The sequence below is a fragment of the Plutella xylostella genome, chromosome 4, assembly GCF_932276165.1.
Source record: "Plutella xylostella chromosome 4, ilPluXylo3.1, whole genome shotgun sequence".
Lineage (NCBI taxonomy): Eukaryota > Metazoa > Arthropoda > Insecta > Lepidoptera > Plutellidae > Plutella > Plutella xylostella.
Genome location: NC_063984.1, coordinates 9,569,781 through 9,592,311, shown reverse-complemented (window position 1 = coordinate 9,592,311; position 22,531 = coordinate 9,569,781). Strand labels below are relative to the sequence as shown.

General features: G+C 40.9%; 1 protein-coding gene across 1 annotated transcript; it reads left to right on the top strand.

Annotated features, from left to right (window-relative positions):
• The first annotated feature begins 1,058 nt into the window (after positions 1 to 1,058).
• Positions 1,059 to 16,481, top strand: LOC105397911 (protein Wnt-1). The gene is made up of 4 exons (XM_011569928.3): positions 1,059 to 1,201; positions 5,052 to 5,314; positions 12,243 to 12,541; positions 13,405 to 16,481. Exons 1-4 carry the CDS (start codon positions 1,110 to 1,112, stop codon positions 13,930 to 13,932), a joined length of 1,182 nt encoding a protein of 393 aa, XP_011568230.1. The 5' UTR covers positions 1,059 to 1,109; the 3' UTR covers positions 13,933 to 16,481.
• Positions 16,482 to 22,531: the final 6,050 nt, after the last annotated feature.

The following is a 22,531-nucleotide window of genomic DNA, read 5'->3' as shown; positions in this document are numbered from 1 at the left end:
CCCGCGCCGGTCCCGCGACGCCGCGCGCTGATTGGTCGAGCCCGCCCCTCCCACCGCCCGCTGACTCACTGCCTTCACCTTGATCGAGAAATCGCGTCATGTTATGGATTAAAATTGTTTCAGAATCGCCGACTGTTATGTGAATCAGCCGGTAATGGATGGAGGGATTAGTCTTGCGTCATTTAGATATAATATATGTCAGTAGTACTAATTATAAAAAATAATAATTAATATTCATTTTTAAAACTATATTTTTCTATAAATCCATTCTTCATCACTTTTGGTGATCGCTCGTACCCAGAACATGTACCTGCCTTTAATAACATTTTTGATTTTAATTTAACCGCAAAACATCTAAGAATCAGCTGCCATCTTGGAAAATGTATAAATATTATTCTCGTTTCTTTCTTCAAGGAGGTAAATATTGCATCATGAGAGGCCAGACTGGCCAGTGCTCCAGAGCATTCCTCGCTTAGTGACGACAAAAACTGGTCCAACCACCCTCAGCCATTACTACTGGCTGCTAGGGACATGATGTGAATGAAGAATTCCTTGGAGAAACAGGAGTTAAGTCTATCATGAGCCGAGAGTTAGCTATGGCTTAATTAAAAAATGCACCCGAAATGCAATACAAGGAATCCTACCGTCCTTCCTATAAATTTATTTGATAATCTCTCATGGTGCAGACATGAACATAAAAAGAAGTTATATCAACAAGTGATTAGTTCCTGATACATAGGTAAGTCTTCAACTGTTATAAGTACATTTAGACAAACCTAATATCTATTTGCTGTAAACAAAACAAATCGTTAGCAAATTTGCATAACGCGATTTAAACACGGACTAATCCATTCATAGGAACCGCCAAAACCATCCACTTACGGCAACAACTCAATCTGAAACCGAATCCGTAAGCCGATTAAAACAATTAACCCTCAGACGCTTGCATAACCTCCTCCAGACCTAATGACCTAAAAAAAACGCGGCCCAATCACGTGAAGCGTTCTCAGGTAAGGCCCCACCACCGCCCCGCCCGCCGGCGCCGCGCCGCGCCGAGCTCAGTACCACTGCCGCGCTCATGCTACACATAGTGAGGTGAACCGCCCAGAATGAAGTGTTTGTGTACTCTCGTAGTGTTGACTGTTGTAGTGTCGTGCCAGGCGACCAGCAAGCCCCGGAGAGGGCGCGGGAGCATGTGGTGGTGAGTACCCGCAGCCACCCACTCGGGGGTCGCGCTTTTCATTCATAAACTTCCCGAGAAAACTTTAAGGTTATGTTTTCCTAGTGTTTCTCTCCGGTCCCGTTAAGTACCCATAAAAATACATAGTTAACGCACAACAGACAGCAACAGGTGTGATTTCGCATTTTCTCATACAAGAATCGTGGTTTAAACTGAGTTTACGACGGAGCGATAATTAGCGCATCATTAAGTTGGCTTAACGTGGTCGTGCCACTACGATAAAGGCGAAATTTCACGTTTTATGGCAGTATTATTGACTCATGAAGTGATGAGATTGAGATGTTTATGTTTACTATCCTAACATGGCTATTAACACAGTTATATGTGTAATTTATGGCTGTAAAACTTTGTGTTGTAAAGTTTTTGAACAATTTGTTTTTAATGAAGATTGATAGTTTTATTTTTATTATTTTTTGTACCAAATCAGGCACTAATTAGCGAACAAATTACCATATAAGCAAAGACTTGTTGTTAGCTATTTTAAAAGTTTTAATACAAAGTTGTGAGTGAAAATCAGCTGCATACAAGTTGACGCGCCACCTCTCAGGAGTGACAAGCGACACTTGTGTTATTTACTTCTCTTATCTCACGGCTCCTGGTATGCGACACTACAAAATCCTTTTTTGTAGAATAAAAAAGCTACTAGAATTAACTTAATTAAAATAAATGCTGATGAGCACTTGAAAAATTCATGAAGTAAAATATAAAAGAATGCTTTTTATAACTTTCTACTGCGTACACCTTATTTAGAAGCTTAATTTAATACCCAGTGTATACGTATACCTAATATTTATCGATGGTCACTTTATGGTTATTATAAATTTATAACTTTAAATGAATTAGTAATATTTATGTAATTGTTGTTATAATAGATCAGTTCACATCTATACATTTCATGTTGCTCGTAGGTTTTATCATTTATCTTGAGCTGGCGCGTGCGCAGAGCAAATATAACTTTATTTGTATAATGAATGCGTTTTAAATGATAAATCGTAAAGTTGTTAATCGTTGACATTAATTTACTAAGTGGTATCGTGAACTATAGGAGATATAGAAAATTGTTAGACCATAAAAGTCTCATAGGTATTTCCGACGGAAAGCATCGACAAGTCTAAACTATTGAATAAGAATTAATCAACAAATGATACGAACTCCAACAATATTCCAACATATTTATATTATATATAGTTATTAATTAAATTCTAAAAAATAATAAATTTTAAAAAAAATCTTTCATATGTTAATTACTAGGACCCCATTATCAACAATTATATTTAAACTTTTATCTTAAATATTGAATGAAAAGTCCGTGTAAAAAACCAAGGTTTATTTATAAATCTGTCAACGTTAAAGGACAAGGGGCAGGAATGGGCGAATGGTTCCGGCAGATGTGTGTATGTCCCTTAAGTGCTTAAGTGTTAAATCCAGTCACATTTCAAGTACCTGAGAAAAGTAGTATTTATTTTTAAAACGTCGATGTGTTACTCAGAATAGTGATATACTATACTGACTTCAGGAACTATGTTTATACATTTAGTCATTTTTGAGCAGGTTATTTAGTAGGTAAAATAATGGTTAATTTCAGAAATTACCTACTTAATTAGCTATAAACGACAGTGCAAATTTCACATTTATGTAACATTTAACAAGACCCACTTTTGTGCTGTTTTATATAGTAAAATAATATATAGTATGTAATTTAAGAAACTATTATTATTTACTTACAGTAATGTTCATGAATAGCCTGTTTTAGTCAAATTATTACATTGCATCACAAAGACGAAAGCTAACAGACCATGTCTATACCTACCTACTGAATGAAACCATTGAACTCAGCCTCACTAGCTGTGTAAAGACGGCCATCTCACACGCATCTCACGTAGGCTATATTACATTACGCCGGACGAAATCTTCTGACACGATACACACTGATAACAACGACCATTGTAGCTTGACCTGCGACCCCAAGGCTTTCGCTTTCTACCGCGTGCCATATTAAAAACTTTAGTATCTTGATACAAATTAAGTGCTGTTAATTTGTATGCGAAACGTGTGCACATTTCAGACATAATGGTTTATTTTTCACACGGTGTTTTATTTATACCAAATGTTTTGTAACCTATACTTACTTAAAGGTATAACTATGATCCTATTTGATTATAATAATTAAGTTTAAAGTGACATGTCACACTATGTTATTTGGACACCATATAGCGGCTGAATAATAGTTAATAGATACATTATGGCATTCAATATTTCATTCATACATATTAATTGAATATGGTAGTTATTAATTTGACCTGACTTCGGCTCCCGGCGGCGCCGCTATATCGACCAAATTCCGATAAACCATAGCTATCAAAAGGCCTTTGAATACGGAAACATAAGTATTAATTATAAAGCGTCCTCATAACAATTAAATTATTATCGTTACTCCTCTCGGCGAGTACCTTTTCCTTAATTGCCCGGACCAATAATACCCTAGTGACAGTACACATTTCTTCCCAAAGACTAATATTTGTTGTTTTGACACATTCACACAAAGGTTTATCGTTGTGCAAACATTTAGTTTGCCTGTGAAAGCCGTTCATGATTTTTTCCCGAGGACTTGAGACACAATATTTTCTTTTTTCTGAACGCGCCAGGAAGGGGTTATCAGTGGGGACAAACATGGACGTCCCAGTTGGTTTTGTCTTTAAGTAGTTGTGGCGTTTCACGTTCTTTTTTCAAATATTTATTTATTGCATTGTTACCAACTGGGACTCAATGTTGAAACTATACTATACAAGTAATAAATAAGACATAATATTTTTAATGGATATTTGGACATATTTTTAAGAACACTCAAGGCTCATAGACGGCTTCACTATTCAATTAAAATTAAGAAACTAGATGTCTTTTACAAAGTATATTCAAATTTCATAAATTAATAGCTCTTTTACAACCGTTTTAGTTATTAATCCGTGACCACACAGAGTTTTAGAGCTAGAATAAATCTAATAATTATGTAACCATAAAAGTGACACGGTGCTCATATTAAAGCTATAAGCTAAGCATATTTAGTTAAACAGACTTAATTTGGGAGTCGCGTCGAGAAGTCGTCAAACGAGTTATGGAATTGACCGCTCCGTACTAAGGTGACCCAAAACTAAATAATGACGATTAAAAGACTAAAGAACTACTGCTTCTTAAAAAAACAAAGCCACTTTGTGACCAATTCGTACATAATATAAAATAAATTATCCCCTAATGTCTTGTATCTCTAAAGGATCTGCGGATAAATAATTGTTTCCAATCTTTCCCACATATTTCGTCAGTTTGTCACAGCTAAATATATCGCGGAGATCGCGCTGACGTCACTGCAAGCACCTGTTTGATCGACTTGCGAGTTGCGAGCCTCCTCGCTATTGTTGCGGCGGCGGCGGCGGCGGCGGCGCGGGGACGCGTGTGGACGCTCAAAACAAAAGCCTGTCGCTCCATAAATTCTTGGAGGAAACGAGAATTTACGACGAACGCGTTCATATTTACGTTACACTCGACTACAAAGAAGAGCAAATAGAAAAGTAATACGATTTCGAGCGAGCACACGGAACCGGGCGTGTTTTTGTCGGAGAGTCAACAGCGATCGCGAGCGGTCAGGGATTAATGCATCGCGCAAATATTGGCCCCGCCGCGGATTGACAGTTCCGTCGTCAGTTGTTTGTTGTCCTTACCTTTCCAAACGAGCGTTTCATTTCAGCGTCAAGTAGGAGGATTAAGATTGTTTGTTTTGTGAGTACGTACTTAAGCTAACAGGTGATGTTTGTCGCAGGGGCATCGCGAAGGCGGGCGAGCCCAACAACCTGGCGCCGATGTCCCCGGGCGTGCTGTACATGGACCCGGCGGTGCACGCCACGCTGCGCCGCAAGCAGCGCCGCCTGGCGCGCGAGAACCCCGGCGCGCTCGCCGCTGTGGCCAAGGGCGCCAGCATGGCCGTGGCCGAGTGCCAGCACCAGTTCAAGAACCGACGCTGGAACTGCTCCACCAGAAACTTCCTCAGAGGGAAAAACCTGTTCGGCAAGATCGTCGACAAAGGTAAGCTAATGCTAAACGCTAGTTGCGGTAACGAACAAAAAATAGGGCGCGCGCAAATACTGTAATCACGATTATCCTGTCACCGTCATAAAGTCTTAATAAAGCTTGTGACAAAAACACGGTAAAAAGTAAATGTCAGTTTCAAGAACACGCGACACTCTGCATTGGCGACGCAAAACAAAGCGGACAAAGGTTTAATCCTTAAACACCCTCTAAAATACCAAGGAAACAGATTATAGGCCATTGAGATGTTCGAATAATCTTCTAAAAACGAAATTGAAAACGGTCCGCGAAATGCTTTTTTAAACAACTTAAAAAAGCTGGCTATTTTGTATGGGACCCTAATCCGGAGTACAAAGAGTGGCTACAAATTAAGTGATATCTTTAGTCAGCAACCCTTTAGAGATGTTATCTGTGCGCAGTGGGAGGGTAGCAGCAGGGGCAGATGTAAAGAGCTATCGAGATAACGCATCCTGGATCAATTACATATCCCAGTGACCTCTCGCTCTCGTTCATTCGTTTTTTGTTCCATTTTTAAATTCAACTTATTTAATTCGATGTTTGTAATGGAATGACATCTTAACTTTCTCGTCTTCTGGCTGGCATTCAAATTCCTCGTTACTCTATTTCTTTTTAGATTTTAGTGATGTTTTACGACAAAAAACACTCCATTCATAATTGTGTTGAACAGGGTCTATCAACAAAGAGTGAATAATAGATGCTGATCGCAGATACGATCAGCGTATACAGTTCCATTAAGTTCACAATGTATGTGTTTAAAACTGAATGGAAGAGCCAGATTTGTCCAATCCGCACATGCGTGAACTAATTGCATCAGTATAATCTGCTCTATTAACATTATGATCTTAATGCTGTATAACCGTATAGCTACTTAATCTACAGTTTTTTTATTACATGTACCAAAATACAAGGTTTGCCGTTTAATAAAGAGTCCATCAAAATATCGCACGCATTCGGGGTCCCTATTCTCAGGACCGGTGTCCGGTTACCGCGCATTGTACGATCCGGCTCATTATGAACAACATCCGAGCATCTGCACTGTTTGCGCGCATTATTAGCGATTATCGCAAAAACACGATCGCTTTGTGATTCAATTTTGTCCTTTCTCGAGTACTTTTGTTGGCTGAACTTTTAATAATGCAACTCGGATTCGATTAAATAGTAATTCAATACAATTGCGTATGACGTGTCTGTGCATTTATTTTCTGACTGTGTGACGTGTTGTATTTATGAATTTCCAGTTATTGAACTAAATGTTTATACAAATTACGTTTTAAATAATATATATCTACACAAATTACGGCACTCTCAGTTTAATTTGATACATCGTAGCTATAAAGCTGTAATAATGAAGAGCTTTCGGTAGTTGTAAGTTCAGGCGGTGCATTAGGAGGTTATCTTCAAAATTAAGAGCATTCGCCCGATATCTTGAACTAATTCGATCATATTTTGATTTCGGAATGCTTCGTCTTCATCTGTCGGATGGAGTCACCGGCAGCACGCCCCGGTTATTGACCCGACAGCCCGACGCTAATGAATGGTGCAAGCGTTTCGGGTAAAGAAGATGTGCTATTAGACCCGCTTCACCTAATTGTATTTCGAACGGTTAGTGTTGATATGAGAATACGCGCCTAGGAGCTCTTGTTTAGCTTCCTGCCAAGCCTTCAAGCGATATTTTAATTTGTGGAAATCTTCCGTTATTAAATCCCATATGTAGATTACTTTTGGATATGTTTACATAAAACTTTTTAATTTATCGTAATAAAAAGGCAAAGACGGTCAACACTAGCCTCGGGTAAATCGAACCAGTTCCGAACGCGTGAATGAGTAAATCAAAAGAAATATCGAAGCAAACGTTTAGCTCGGACATGTTTATGTAAGTATTGGAACGTAAATTGCTGACACAGATCCAATTTAAAGTAATAAAGCTGAATTAAAAGAATTTTTAGCTTAACAACGTAGTTGTTTCTTTAAAATATTAACAAATGAATAAACTTCCCATTTATCATTCGGACAAATCAACCGATGCCCGATCGAGATATTAAATGCCAAATTCAAAATGCCGTATTATAAAACAGATTATGCCTCGGAGCGAAAATAAATTTATTTATTATGTCTACAATCTACAAGCCATAAAAAGCTAAGTACCATTTTTCTAAATTAAAAGCCAGGTATAGCACGAAGAGGCCGGACCACCGCAGTCATAATTTCATTTGATAAAAAGAGCATCGCGAGGAGAACAAAATTTATGCTGTATGCGTGCGCATTTAGACCGTATTACTTTATTAAGGGCAGCGCGCGCGGGCGCGTCACGCGCGCACATTACTGCCGCAATCTGCGAGATAGCCTCCATACATTGCAATTACTCTCATTTGAGAAACACATAAAAACCACCAGCTATCGCCCGGCTGTCGGGAGCGATACTGAATAAAAAAACTTCTCAAGAATTATTCTGTAATATCGGTTCATTGTTGTCCTAAAAGTATATCAAATCCCTATGTGGACAATGCGTATTCTTGCTCCATGATTACAGATCGCACAACAAAGAGCCGCGGGTGGCACACAAACATAATTACTAATTTAGACGTCGACACGCCATTGACACGTCGGATGCGACATCTCCGCGCATTGTGGTGCAAACCTCAAGGATCGCATTAACACGGACGATGACAACGGCATTCAACGCTGCATTGTCAAATAGAAAAATATATGGGCCGGGTCCCCCGCGGCGCCCCCCGCCGGCCGCGCCACGGAAGCACACTTTACACCTAATGCAGCTCCTAATAGCAGGTAACGCGGCTAATAAAACCCGTCCTTTACCCCAATATTTCCTGTTCTCGGCGATACACATATCAGCCTCCGACCGGCCGTCGTGGGTGGACAAAACGTATAAAACGATCGGCACCGAAAATAAAACGGATATAAAATGCCCTCGACGAAATATTTAATGCTCAATTAGATAAGCGTTTTGGGTTTTGTGGCGTTTGAATAGTTCTCGAGATACACACGGAGCGTTTTGTAAAATAAGTCGGTTCGATCGCTCGTGTTTTTTTAATAAAGCCTCAGCTGTAATCGCGCTGTCGTTTTTACTGTCCGATTTGGCCATTCGTATCGAGTCCGATTGGTTTTTATTGCTTACGGACTGCTCACTTATAATGAAATTATTTTTGGTGTTTTTTGTCGAATTTGAAAACAAATGTGTTTGTCCATTGTGTGAATGAGTGCGAGCGGTAGCAGCGCTTTGTGCGAGCGCTGAGTGATATACGAGCGACGTGACGCTCAATTGTCGCAGCCCCCGCGGCCGGCTCAATGCTAAATTATCACCCATACAGGGCATAACGAAAATGAGTTATTGCTTTTTATTGCCCGTCCCCGATGCACCTTTATAGCAAAAATTACCTTTAACGCTCGGAATAGCTCTGTTTTCTTACTCTTAATAGTTAGTAAGCCTGCAATTTCACTCCCATTCCATTATTTAACGACGCCTATTTGCGATGAGGTTTTCATAACTAGTGAGCCTGTCCGGGGACGAATCGAAGTGATTCATCTTACTTACGGCGGACGTAAAATATAATTATCATATCGTAAAGGACGGATAAAATGACATGTCGTTTATAATGACGATTGGCGAGTTCACCAAACCTCAATAAAGATGTCCTCGATAGAGCGTTATCGGAACTGGTTCGAGACAAAAATGATTCTCTTTATAACGCGAGTGATTTATTAATGTTGTGAATAATCACGTCTCATCAAATTTGAATAATGGACGTATTAGTCATAAATTAACGGGATGCGGAGTGTGGCGCGCCTATCTGCTGTGAGCACTGCTCAACATCATCATCATCACCATCAACCAACAAGCGTCCATAACTTTACTGCATATGCGCCTCTCCTAAAAGCGTCGCAACGCTCTTCCAGCAGCCTTCAATGGTCCAGCCAATAGGCTATCAGTATTAAATGCATTCTTGATCTTTAAATCCAGAGTGGTCACAGCAGATATCGATGCCCTTTGTGTCGATTTGTATTAATTTGATCCAGCGGACTCACCTCGCCGTGATGACTTAATACTGACATGAACACATTTAATTAGTGGCATTAATTTTAAAATTGAATGTATTAATCTTGGGCCAGGTGTTCGTCAAACATTAAGTGCTGGTGTTTTATTTTGGTCTTTAGAACACGGGATTCATGATTTACGAGTTTATGACTTTTACGAGTATAAATTCTTGGCATTAATTTTATCACACAGTTTTCTGTCAAGTATGTGTGTACCAAGACCAACTTACCTAATACGCTAGTCAACAATTAATTTGAATATAATAAAAAAGTTAAATATATTGCATAGATATTCCTATTAGCATTAAAGTTGACGCAGCATGTAATTATTAATGGTAGTGGCCGGGGGCATGTTGTGATTCGTCAGAGAATTAGAGTCTGCGGCCGGGCCTCGAGCGTCTGGAGGACAAATGGTTAATATCCGAGGTTATACATGGCCGGTGTCGGATTAGCGTTGTTTGGTCGGTTAATTAACCCGTAGAGGCATTTACATTTTATAATGCCGTGACTAATGCAACCTCCGTGCTCCGAGTCTCCTTACATTTGTCATAATTTTTCGACGTCGCGATTTATTCGCGCGCCGCGACAATCCGCTTTGTCCAGAACATCAGTGTCCGGCTGAGACTAAATAAACAAATTCACCCATTTGTAACCATACTTTAGAACAGCAACATAAATAGCTCTCGCTCATCTGACAAATCATCCGATAATAGACTTTCTAAACTTTGAATTACCAATTAAGATGTTAAGTTTCCGTTGTCAATTCATAATTGATCAGATAATGATATCCGCCGTCGAAGACCCGGCGTAGAGGTAAAAGTAGCGAAATAAAAATCACAGCGGGCGCGGCCGCATCTGTTTGTTGACAGATGTGTCGACAGTTCTCTAAGCGTTATGAAGCCGTGTGTAGCGGCACGCAGCGGCGGCGGCGCGTCGCGGGCGGCACCTGGCGACGCCCCGCCGCGCCGCGGACCTCCCGCGCCCCACACCGCACCACACACGGGAATGCCTCACCTTTGCACGGCACTAAGGAAGTTGTCACACCCGCAGTAACTGTCCGCAGACAGCGCTAACTAGAGCTAGACCAGTCTAGTCATCAGCCGAGGTGAACGGCAAATCGGATTAGCCCAAAGCTATCATTTTACGAGCGTTATTTACGTGTTCTATATTTAATTGGCCCGCACCTATTCGTTATAGTTAATGCGAGAATACGTTTCCAAGTCATTACAGAAGATAAATGCTCGACGCGGGGACAGCTCGTACTCGTATCTGCACCGTGAATTAATTACGCCCGAACATTGAATGATGGCGAAATTGACATTAAAATTCCGAGGAGAACGTCTCAAGTAATTGCTGAATAAAATACTTTTGTATAACATCGCAAAGGGAAGCACAAAAAGCGAGTCCCGGGAGAGTGCGCGTGTGTGCGTGCCGTAATTTATATCGGCGCATGATGACAACTCAATAAAAAAATGATTTCATTTGCTTATTGAGTCCTTAATAACGCTGGCGCGGGCTGCACCGGCCCGTTCCACATATTATTATTATAAATAACAACAAATACGCGTTCCTTATTATTTTACTTCCATAAGGGGTCGGTCGTTTTTTCCGTGTGGATATTTTATAGTGGCGATGCCGAGGTGGCCGGAAGCCCACCGGGCGCGCACCTCCATATATTTGTGAACGAATGGTGCTGCCCGCGGACGACATGTCATTATGGCATTATTAGAAGGGCGTTAATTGCTTATTTTATTTTGATTCTGGAATGCCGTGAGATAGCGATCGCGACGCGGCCGGTGCGGCGCGGCCTGCAAGCAGCCGCGGCCAATAACATCGCTGAATATTTAGCGCTCGTAAACTTACAAAGTCGTAGACCCATGCTAATTAATTACTGCACACAGCCATCATGCCAGTTGACGGTTCATTTTATGTACCTTTCCCTGCACTCGAACGTAAATTTAATCACGAAGAAGGTCTACGCAAATCATTACTCTTATGTTTAAGTTAAGCCTTTAATAATATCATCTCATTAAGTGCCTCCAACTCGTAGACAAATAGTCGTTCATCTCATGTATTAATCGTTTTAAAATACTCGGCTATTAAATCGATATTAACATCGAGAATTCGATGCGCGCGCCGTACGATCTGTAATGATCGAATTTATAAATCTCTCGAGTAGGTAAGAACTTCTTTTATTTTCAATCCTCGAGATATACCCTCTCTCTTTTAATTGTATTTTATGAGTATTTGATTCTAATGCCGGGCCATTAATTATTTATAGTATTCGATACGGGATGAGAGAATCGATTTATGTTTTCGTTCGTTCGATCAGATGAATGAATTCGATGCAATCATTGCTTTGAATGTCGAGCTCAATATTATTGCGTTAATATTATCTTTATTGTTACTTATTGCCACAAACTCTTTGTTGGAAGTTCTTGTTTTGTCAAGAATAGCATAAGCTTATATTTTATGTTTTGGTTTGGGTCCAACACAAAGGAGCAAAAAGTAACAAGTTCAATAAAAGCTCAATACTAAATTACTAATCCCACCCAAACGTCAATCCGAGGGTTCTTTGCTCTTTGGGATTGCAATTTGCCTGAGCAATTTGCTAATGAACAAAAATGTTTATATCAAAGGTTGCAAATTGGAACGCAGCCTCCTTTACAGTCCGGGCACTAAACTTGATTACCCTTTACATAATATGCTTTCCATTTTCCCTTCAATCATACAAATAGTTTTCATGTACCTACAAAAGCTGCACTAAATGAAATCGCTTCCTATTTCAAACCCATCCTCCCCTGAAACCAAACCCTATCGGCCCCAGTTCTGACCAGCCGCTCCCCCGCAGGTTGCCGCGAGACGGCGTTCATCTACGCCATCACGAGCGCGGGCGTGACGCACGCGGTGGCGCGCGCGTGCGCCGAGGGCTCCATCGAGTCGTGCTCGTGCGACTACTCGCACGTGGGGGCCGCGCCGCACCGCGCGCGCGCCGCCGCCGCCAGCAACGTGCGCGTGTGGAAGTGGGGCGGCTGCAGCGACAACATCGGCTTCGGCTTCCGCTTCAGCCGCGAGTTCGTCGACACCGGCGAGCGCGGCAAGACCGTGCGCGAGAAGATGAACCTGCACAACAACGAGGCCGGACGAGCGGTAAGCATCACATCATAAGCTGAATCACTTGACTGCTTAATCCTCGGTCGCGCTACGAGTGGCCGGCCATCCATCAACTCGGTTATCCGATCGCAACCACTCGAACGGTAGCACCTCGTAAAGGGACGATAAATAAAACGAGTCGAGTGGGAGGCCGGCTCGTCACACGCGGCATTGTCGTCGCTCGTGTTTACATTACCATTACCGGTAGAGACGGGCCCGATCAATCGTCGCCTCGTCCTGTCACGAGCTAATATTAATAGAGGCAAGAGGGCTGGCGGCCATTCGTCGCGCGCGCTCCCTCCCACGACACACCTCCGACACATTTGCATAGCCAGTGTCCGCGCCGCGCCAGCCACCCAGGCGCATCATTAAGCGCCGCACTTAATTCCTGTCACGATGCACCATCTGGGTGTCCATCTGATGAATATTCACAACATTCCGTCGATTGTCCGACACATATTTGGAGGCCCTGACGGCATAATGTCAGCGAACATATTCTTAAACTATCTAAACACATGTGAATGAATAAATACTGGCAGCTCGTTCTACGAGCGGCAGCAGCGCGTGGATTGTAAAACATTCACTGTCCCCGACCCCGCGTCATTTATCTACCTTCTTAGAATGATGAATGCATCTAGAATATGATTTATGATCGGTCCCCGGCCGGTGACGCCCGGCCCACCTCCTCACAATTTGTAACAATTTGCTCGATCGTGAGATGCGATCGATGGAGTGAGCTTAAACGTTCATCGATCACCCGTATCGGGGCTTATCGCAGGAATTTAGAGGCATTCTAGAGTCTACGATCGGTGGTCGTCCCGCACGCGACTCCATGACTGACGATGTGATGTTTGTTGCAGCACGTGCAGACGGAGATGCGGCAGGAGTGCAAGTGCCACGGCATGTCGGGCTCGTGCACGGTGAAGACGTGCTGGATGCGGTTGCCGAGCTTCCGCTCCGTGGGCGACTCGCTGAAGGACCGGTTCGACGGCGCGTCGCGCGTGCAGGCGCGCGGCGGCGAGCTGGAGGCGCCGGCGCAGCGCAACGACGCCGCGCCGCGCCGCGAGCCGCGCCGCGACCGCTACCGCTTCCAGCTGCGCCCCTCCAACAAGGAGCACAAGGCGCCCGGGGTCAAGGACCTGGTGTACGTGGACCCGTCGCCCGGCTTCTGCGAGCGCAACCCGCGGCTCGGCATCGCCGGCACGCACGGCCGCGCCTGCAACGACTCCAGCCTGGGCGTGGACGGCTGCGACCTCATGTGCTGCGGCCGCGGCTACCGCACCGACACCATGTTCGTGTACGAGCGCTGCAACTGCACCTTCCTGTGGTGCTGCGAGGTCAAGTGCAAGCGCTGCCACACGGAGAAGGTCGTGCACACGTGCTTATAGACGCGCGCGGACGCTAGTGATGTGTGAGTGACGGACACGGGGACTCGGCCGCGAGTGCGGGGCGTAGACTTGTACATACATCTCTCTCTTCGATCTACGACTTCGAAACTGTAACTCATATTGACTTATGTAAATAGTTCTGTCTCACTGTTTATTTCTTCTTTCCATAATTGATCCGGCATTAAATTGAAATAAGCGATAGGTATTTACAGTGTATTAATCACGGCCCACTCGATCGTTTAATTTATTCGCCCGTTAAGTGCGAACATGTGATCTAGTAACGTTAGTTTTTGTGGACTCTGTCGTCGGGAAACTAATGAGACCAGTTTAATGACGATTTGTTTCTGTCAGGCTGTCATCCCTCGTTTATAATCGGAATTGGTTTTATTGGTTTTCTTACGCGGTCAGGTGTATAATTTATTTATTTTAGATATCGTTCTTATTGTAAATCATTCGACTGTGCACGGTGGGACGCATCGACTAGAGGGCCAGGCTCATTAGTGTGATGTGTGCGGCGGCGGCGGGCGCGCTATTCTACAAGCGACCGTGCATGCGCGCCACTTGTGTACATTACCTAGAGAGGGTGTTGAATCTGTGGTTCAAGAAACAGGTTCCCCGTTTATAGTAGAAACATGACGGTCGGCTTAGAGTCGTCGAGTGGACTAGAATAGCGCGCCCACAGTTCGCGGTGGGCACTCAATATGGAATAGCGACGGCCCAACACGGAGAGACCTTATAATGTGAGAAGCTAAAGCGTTTGACTTTATATGGTATTTCTTAATATCATTCCAAAGTTTATATTTCTGTACAAAATTCACAATTAATTACGGCTGCAATAATCGTTTTGGTTCGTTAAATATTCTCTATTTTATAGTTCATCGGGAGCATCGCATAACTGTTTTGAGATTCAAGAGCGAAATTATCTTGTAATTATAATTTAATTTCATAATTAACGTCTTCGTTGGACTTTGTGGCTTCTGCCTCTCGCATAGGGTCTCTACTCGGTCGCCGGGCCTCGCGGCCGCCATCGGGCCTTATCAACCCGTAAGTAGTGCCGTCGTAAAAGTGTCCCACATTACGAGATAAACGTTCTCGAGAATTTTAATTAAATATTAAAGGAATTAAATAATCAGTATTATACATATACTATTGTAGCGAGCGAGCTGCGCCGCGAGATAGTGCTGCACGCAGCCTCATACCTGTTACATATTTTATACATTTGCGCCATGTTTAATCTGTTATTTTATTGTATTTAAAAGCATGTTCGCTATGCCACTTTTTTATACAGTATTTTTATTAACGTAGATAGAATTTAGCAGACTGTTGAATTGGAACTGACGGTATTAATAGACACGTAAAATAGTATTAACACAGACTGCATTTAATTTAAAATAACAATAGTTAAAATCGACTATATGTAACAATAGAAAGTAATTTAACCAGAGCCGGTTTGATACATTTGACTTTATGTGCTATATATGATGGTACATTTTGGTACGACAATTTTGAAACATGACTTCCGAACTCGACAGTTTGCTTGTTACAGTAAAACAAGAATATAGCAAGTTAGAATGATATTTCACATGTGATATAATGTAGGATATCCGCTTAGTGATCTTAAAATAGCGAGCCGAAACATGTAAAGTAAATTAATCTCATGTCATGTAAAAAAGTGTTGTTTATTATTATGAATAGAAGAAACAACTTTTTTCGAAAAACCTGAAACACAAAGGGGCTACTACCATAACTTTCACTAATTATGATGCTCCACTAATTCTGAAATTCTGACGTTTCTTAAAGCCATCCTTAAAGTTGATAAGAGTTGTAGCAGTAGTAGTAGCCTCTTTTGGTACGAGTATAAATAATCGATCAATATTAGTGTAATGTATTCTATAGATATTTATTTTTTGTGACGAGTCTTAGGTAGTATACATTGTAAAGCAGTACTCAAAGGGTATTTAAACAGTCAATTATATTGTTTAGGTATAAAAGGAGTATCGAGCCTGTACAAGGCGCTGAAATATTAAGGAAGAACTGAACAAACAATGTGCCACAATAAATTACAAGACTGAGGTATTTTTAAATGTTTTAGTTATAATTCTCCATGACTAGGGATACTTTATTGCACCATTTTTGGGTTAAATTATTAACAAAATCAATTGTGATAAAAAGTATTTTTTTATTTTTAAAATTTGGATCGCCTGTGCCATTTTTAACATCTTTTATCCCTGACTGTTTTATTATCAGTTTCAAAATGTAACTTTTTAACCCGATGAAATTTGTCTCGAATAAGTATACAAAATGTAAAATTGATTTTATGCATGTAAATATTTTAGGTAAATATGTCTCTTTAAATTATTTATGTGAATGTAGTTTTTAACCTTGTTAATTGTAGTTCGTATACAATTAAAATCAGCTGAAACTGAATCTCGAATCTTGTATATTATGTACCTAAATATGTGAAATTTATTATATTTCGTCCAGTGACCAGTTGCGGTTGACAAAATATTATTATTATAATTATCGATTTGTACATAGGCAGTACCTATTTATAACTAAAATATTGATTAGTTGTTACTAAAAATACAAAATTGATCAAAAATTCTAACAGATTTTTCTTTTCTTATCTATTCCGCCCTACAACGAAAAAAAGGAAATATGAATAATTGTGATTAAGTAGTTTTCTTTAAACACCCGGGTTCGATTCCCAGTCTGATATTTTGAATAGCATGGAGTCCTATTGGTTGGTTGAAAATAACACCACGACTGAAATTCATTTTGAAATATGTACCTAACTCGGAGAGGAACTCCACTCAACATTGAAGGCTAGTAAGATTAAAAGGTTATTTAATCCGAACGTAAGTATCAAAATATCACTAGACTTCACTAGATATTGAACACCTGGTAAACTTATATATGAATGCAATAAAAGATTGAGTATTGAGATACTTTCAAACACGATACATCGCATCGCATCGCTTTATGAATAAAGCCCAGCATCCCACCGCACAAAAATCGCTCGCTGCAAAGGATTCTACAAGAAAAATTTACTCACGCCGTTTCAAATTCAGACACGCCAGCCGTATCCCTTATGACAGACTTCTCAGCTCATAAACATAAATTTTCCAAAGGCAACCGTGGGAACCCGCCCCGCCGGCCGACCACCAACACCGAAACAGTTTTCACTTTCAATATCAACTCACAAACCAATGTGAACCTTAACAAAAAGGCCACAAGCTGCAGCGAAACAGACGTTAGTATATTATGAAGCTAAGAAAATTGCAAGCGATCAAACGCGGGCTTATACTAGTAAGCTTCTTATTGGCAGGAATTGCGATCTGATTCCAGCTTTGCTCCCTGGTTTTAAGGGTGGTTGTGGTTGATAAGTAGAGCTTATGTTTAAGTTGGTAAGACTACAATAACTTGTGTTTGCAATAAAACGAATAGTAAATCTATGACAGGTTAAGCCAAGCGTTTCGCTTCACGTGGCGCATCCCTGGGCGAAGACGGGATGCAACGGATGAAAACATCAATGCATTGAAGATAATAATATGTCTCCATTTATGTAAATTGTGTAAAGAATTTCGTATAATATTTCATTTCAGTAAGTCATCATCGACCCATCACGTCCCCACTGCTGGGGCACGGGTCTCCTTCCAATGAAGGAATGGTATTAGGCCTATTCCACCACGCTGTGGCCTAGTGCGGGTTGGTGGACAGTTTTCAGTTTTGTTTCAGTAAGTACTTATATATTAATATTTTAAAGTATAAAAGATAATGGTCAAATCAGACCCGCTTTGCAGCCACTAACCAAACCTATTTTAATTCAGTGATAAAAGTTTTCTAAATGAAGGAAAAATATTTTAAAAAATCTAAACCACTTTAAAAAAAATACTTTGTTTGAGGGAAACATCTAGTACAGAACAAAGACTTTATCTTTCAGCACCTATATCTTTGTTCTCTCATGCCTCATAATAATAAAGTTTACACCAGGATGTACTGTAGTCATGGGCTACACATCAGTATAAAATATGTTTCATGTGGCGCCATAGAGAAATGGCCATTCTCCTTTCCAGTGTAATTAATTAATTATGTAATCTTTTACACCTTCACAACTGTAATACATTTTTATCGTAAGTAGATATATAATAAAATAACATAGGCTACTGGACCACGGCTGGACCTTAAGCTGCATTCCCAGTCGGCAAACTGCTAACAAATTTAATTACCTACTACAGGCGCATATGCTTTAATAATGTATTTTTCTTTAAAGTGGTACTTACTAGAACCTACCGAGCTATGAAAGTTATTGAACTATGTAATCTATTCCAATATCATAGAAAACCAATGAATTTTATAAAGCACTAAAATATGTAAGTAGTTTGAAATAATTCGATCATATTTTTATTGATTTTCAGATTCGACCTTACAGCCATTTCGAAACATTTGCGATTCAGATAACATGTTTGCAAAATATTCTGTTCTAGCGATATGTTTGTTTATGTGCCCAAGAAGTAAGTTATCAAATTGATTAAACTTTTACTATTCGCTGCTTACCGTATAATTTAATCCTAACAAAAATTATAAATGCGAAAGTAACTGTGTCTGTTTGTCTATCTGTCTGTTACTTCACGCCAAAACTACTGAACGGATTAGAATTATTTTTTTTATACATATGGTCTAGAGCCTAAGAAAGAACATATGCTACTTTTTATTTTATCCCGGAATTCCCACCGGAAAACTTTTTAAGGCGAAGCGAAGCTCGCGGGAACAGCTTGTAGTGTATAAAAAGGGTTCTACCTTTTTTGGGCTAAAATTTATTTGTCTAATCTCGTATTGCATAGTAACGTTTGGTCAAAGTCTCGTTTCGCCGAAAACCGTATGGCATAAATCTCGTTTAGTAAAAAGTTATTTCGCATAATCTTTTTTAGCCTAATAATGATATGGCCAAATCTTGAATAGCCTAATAATGCTATGGCACATGTTATCAAAGTTTGTTCAAATTATAATATTGTATTGTTTCCGCTATGTGGGAGACGCTCCGCTTCGCTGCGCTCCGCTTTGCTTTTGACGAACATGTGCACCTAACACGCTCCTCCTCGCTTTGCTCGTCGTCGCACCTATCTTTAGGTTTCGATCCCATGGGATTTAATAGCGTTTGTAATTATTAAAATGGTCATTCACTATCGTGATTTTCTGAATGTAGTTAAATTTGTACATTTACTACATGATATTTAATTTTTTAACATAATATTAAGAGAAACAAGATTATAACTACACTAAAATAAATTTGAGCAAACGATACTTAGATGTTTCAAGATTGTGCCTAAAGAGTTTTAGGCGAAACGAGCCTTAGGCCACATAAGTCTTGGCGAAGTGATGATTCGGCTAAAAAAGTTTAGACCTTATGAGTTATGCGAAACGAGTTTTGGGCAATAAAGATTAGGCCAGATGAGGGGAACCCTATAAATACACACACATCAGTCTGAAACATAAAACATCCCCTCTCGTACATCACGAGTTACAATAACTCTTTTGACTGTTTCAGGGTCCACTGAAATCCAGAAAGGGGGGCCAAAGTCCAATCTTGCATACATCCAACCAAACGATCGAAATCCATGGTCATCTCCCCAGGACTTGCCGAAGACCTACTTCGATGAACCTGGATTTGACTTGACCCCTCAGGAAATGGAGAAATTCAAGATATGGCCAGGAGGCGTCATACCGTACTATATTGACCTGCTTTCTTTTGGTATATTTATATTTTTTGGTGTCGCTGTTAGTCCTATATACATGAGTCATAATTATCATTTTCATCAGCAAATAATTGTTTAGGTACCTACTGCTGGATATAATAATCACCAAATAACACTAACGCCCAGTTGAATGAAAGAACTGTAACTGTAAACTAATAATTTCTGTCACTCTCTGTACGTATACGTAGGTACAACAATCCACCACCCAGAAAAAATAATCTAATAAATTGTCTACCAAAATCATTGAGTAAATTCGCTAACTACCTATATCCGAGAAAAAATTACAAAAGAATAGTTTCGTACTAACGAACAAGATTATCTCTGAAAGAAAACGCATTTCCTAAAGTAACTTTGTAGAGAATTTAATGTACAATATTATAAGATTAAATTTAACATTAATTAAACCTACACATACATATAAGTGTTCACGAAAATGGGCCCCTTAACAAGGGTTTTTAGATAGATAAGTTATTTATTTACTTATCACAACACATACGAGTACACAGGTTACACAGCAAGATTTTTCATAATAAGTAAAAAAATTGCAAAAACATGGGCTCTTTGCACTTTTTAAAAGATATTTATTACAATCCTGCACGACTTTTGATTGACTTACTTGTTAAGTATACGCTCAGCTACAATACATATTTCTCATTGTGATAGAACTTACCGTTTCTCCGATTTAATCAAGTATATCAAAACGACTTTAGCATTCTAGCAGCAGTAACAGTAGTAACACCCTTAACCAAACCAAACCTGAACCAAAATCGCCTCGAACAGACACAGTCCTCCGCGACCGTCTCCGCTCCTTCCTGCAACACACCACCGGGCTCACCGGGCTCCAATTCGAAGAGCTGATGGTCCCTCCGAGCGACGACTCTCGCTGGGTCTTCTTCATCAACCGCCGCGGAGTGCTCGACTGCTTGCGGTACACCACTAAAGACTTCTCCACTACTGGGGTTCAGGTAGGTAAAGGAATGTTTAGAGGGTTTCCTCCAGGTAAGTAAGTATATTCGATTTTAAGGTTTTTTTCACTATTTTTTGAGCCGAATGTGTAGCAGATATGGAATCCTTGCAGAGATGCCAAATAGATTGGCGCTATATCGAGGTGTTGAGATGTCTGTACAATGCCGCTACTATGACTGTCCAAGTACAGGACCACAAGACAAGACCTATCCAACTGCAACGTGGAGTGAGACAGGGGGATGTAATATCTCGAAACTGTTCACCAATGCATTGGAAGATGTCTTTAAGACGTTGGACTGGAAAGGACATGGCATATGTATAAATGGCGAGTACATGTCACACCTCCGCTTCGCGGACGACATCGTTATTATGGCAGAATCCCTGCAGGAACTCAGCTGGATGCTAAGTGGCCTAAATGCTGCTTCCCGACGTGTAGGCCTCGGAATGAACTTGGACAAGACGAAAGTCATGTACAATGTTCACATCAAACCGGAGCCGGTCGCCGTTGGTGAGGCAACACTCGAAGTTGTGCAAGAATATGTCTACCTCGGGCAGACTATTCGGCTAGGCAGAAGCAACTTCGACAAGGAGGCTGCAAGGCGCATCCAACTGGGTTGGGCTGCATTCGGGAAACTTCGTCACATATTCTCCTTGGCCATTCCTCAGAGCCTGAAGACAAAAGTCTTCAACCAGTGCGTCCTGCCAGTGATGACGTATGGTGCAGAGACGTGGACACTGACGGTAGGACTGGTCCACCGATTTAAAGTCGCTCAGCGTGCTATGGAGAGAGCTATGCTTGGGGTTTCTCTGATGGATCGTATCAGAAATGAGGTTATCCGTCAGAGGACTAAGGTTACCGACATAGCTGTCAAAATATGCAAGCTGGAGTGGCAGTGGGCTGGTCATATCTGCCGAAGAACCGATAACCGTTGGGGTAGACGAGTTCTCGAGTGGAGACCACGAACAGGCAAACGCAGCGTGGGACGCCCTCCTGCCCGCTGGACTGACGACCTTAGGCGGGTGGCGGGTAGTGGTTGGATGAGGAAGGCCGTGGACCGAGTGTTGTGGCGCTCCTTGGGAGAGGCCTATGTCCAACAGTGGATGATTATTGGCTGATGATGATGACGATGATGTGTAGCAGATATAGGTATACTTACTAATTTATTTACATTTTAACTTACTTTGGCGATTTTAAGTGATTATGGTGCTATTTTAGTTATTGTAAGCTTCGGAACAGTGCTTGATTAATTCAAGCCTGTATGTGTCACTTACATATACAAGTATTTGTTTAAATCATCACACTGTGATAATACCTGCTTAATAAATGCAAATGCAGTGTCCTTGACCTAGCCAAGGGCACTGCATTAGCTGAGTGGACACCTTTTTGACGTTGACAGCAAATAATTTAAAATGTGATTTTCTTGGTTGACTTTATCATTATTGCTGTCTGTGTCAAATAAGTTTTTTCTTTGTTTCTTTCTTAAATGTGTTTTTATTACAGAAAGTGGTGCTAGGATACGATTGTCTGAGCAACGAGATGAGTCCAGCGGGGACGATACTGGCGCTCGTGGGAGTGCCTCCTCAGAATAACCATCCACAAAGAGATCAATATATCCAAGTTGTAACAGAGAATATTATTCCTGGTAAGACTGTTAATTCCCATTCTGTCGTAATTAATAACTTCCTAATACCTAACACTCCTAACACTAAACGAATGCGCCGTAGTATGCTGATTCGGTGAATGGTTTTTGTCATCAACAGCGGGCATTTGTTTGTGTAGATTTATTATTACATACACATACACAGGTTCCACATAAATATTATATTAAGATTATTGTTAGTTTATGTGACATAGTACTTCCCGCTTCTTTTTTAGT

Coding starts and splice junctions, on each gene's coding strand:
- LOC105397911 (XM_011569928.3), top strand. CDS start 1,110: ATGAAGTGTTTGTGTACTCTCGTAGTGTTGACTGTTGTAGTGTCGTGC. Junction 5,315..12,242: donor CGGCAAGATCGTCGACAAAG/GTAAGCTAATGC, acceptor GCTCCCCCGCAG/GTTGCCGCGAGACGGCGTTC. Junction 12,542..13,404: donor ACAACGAGGCCGGACGAGCG/GTAAGCATCACA, acceptor TGTTTGTTGCAG/CACGTGCAGACGGAGATGCG.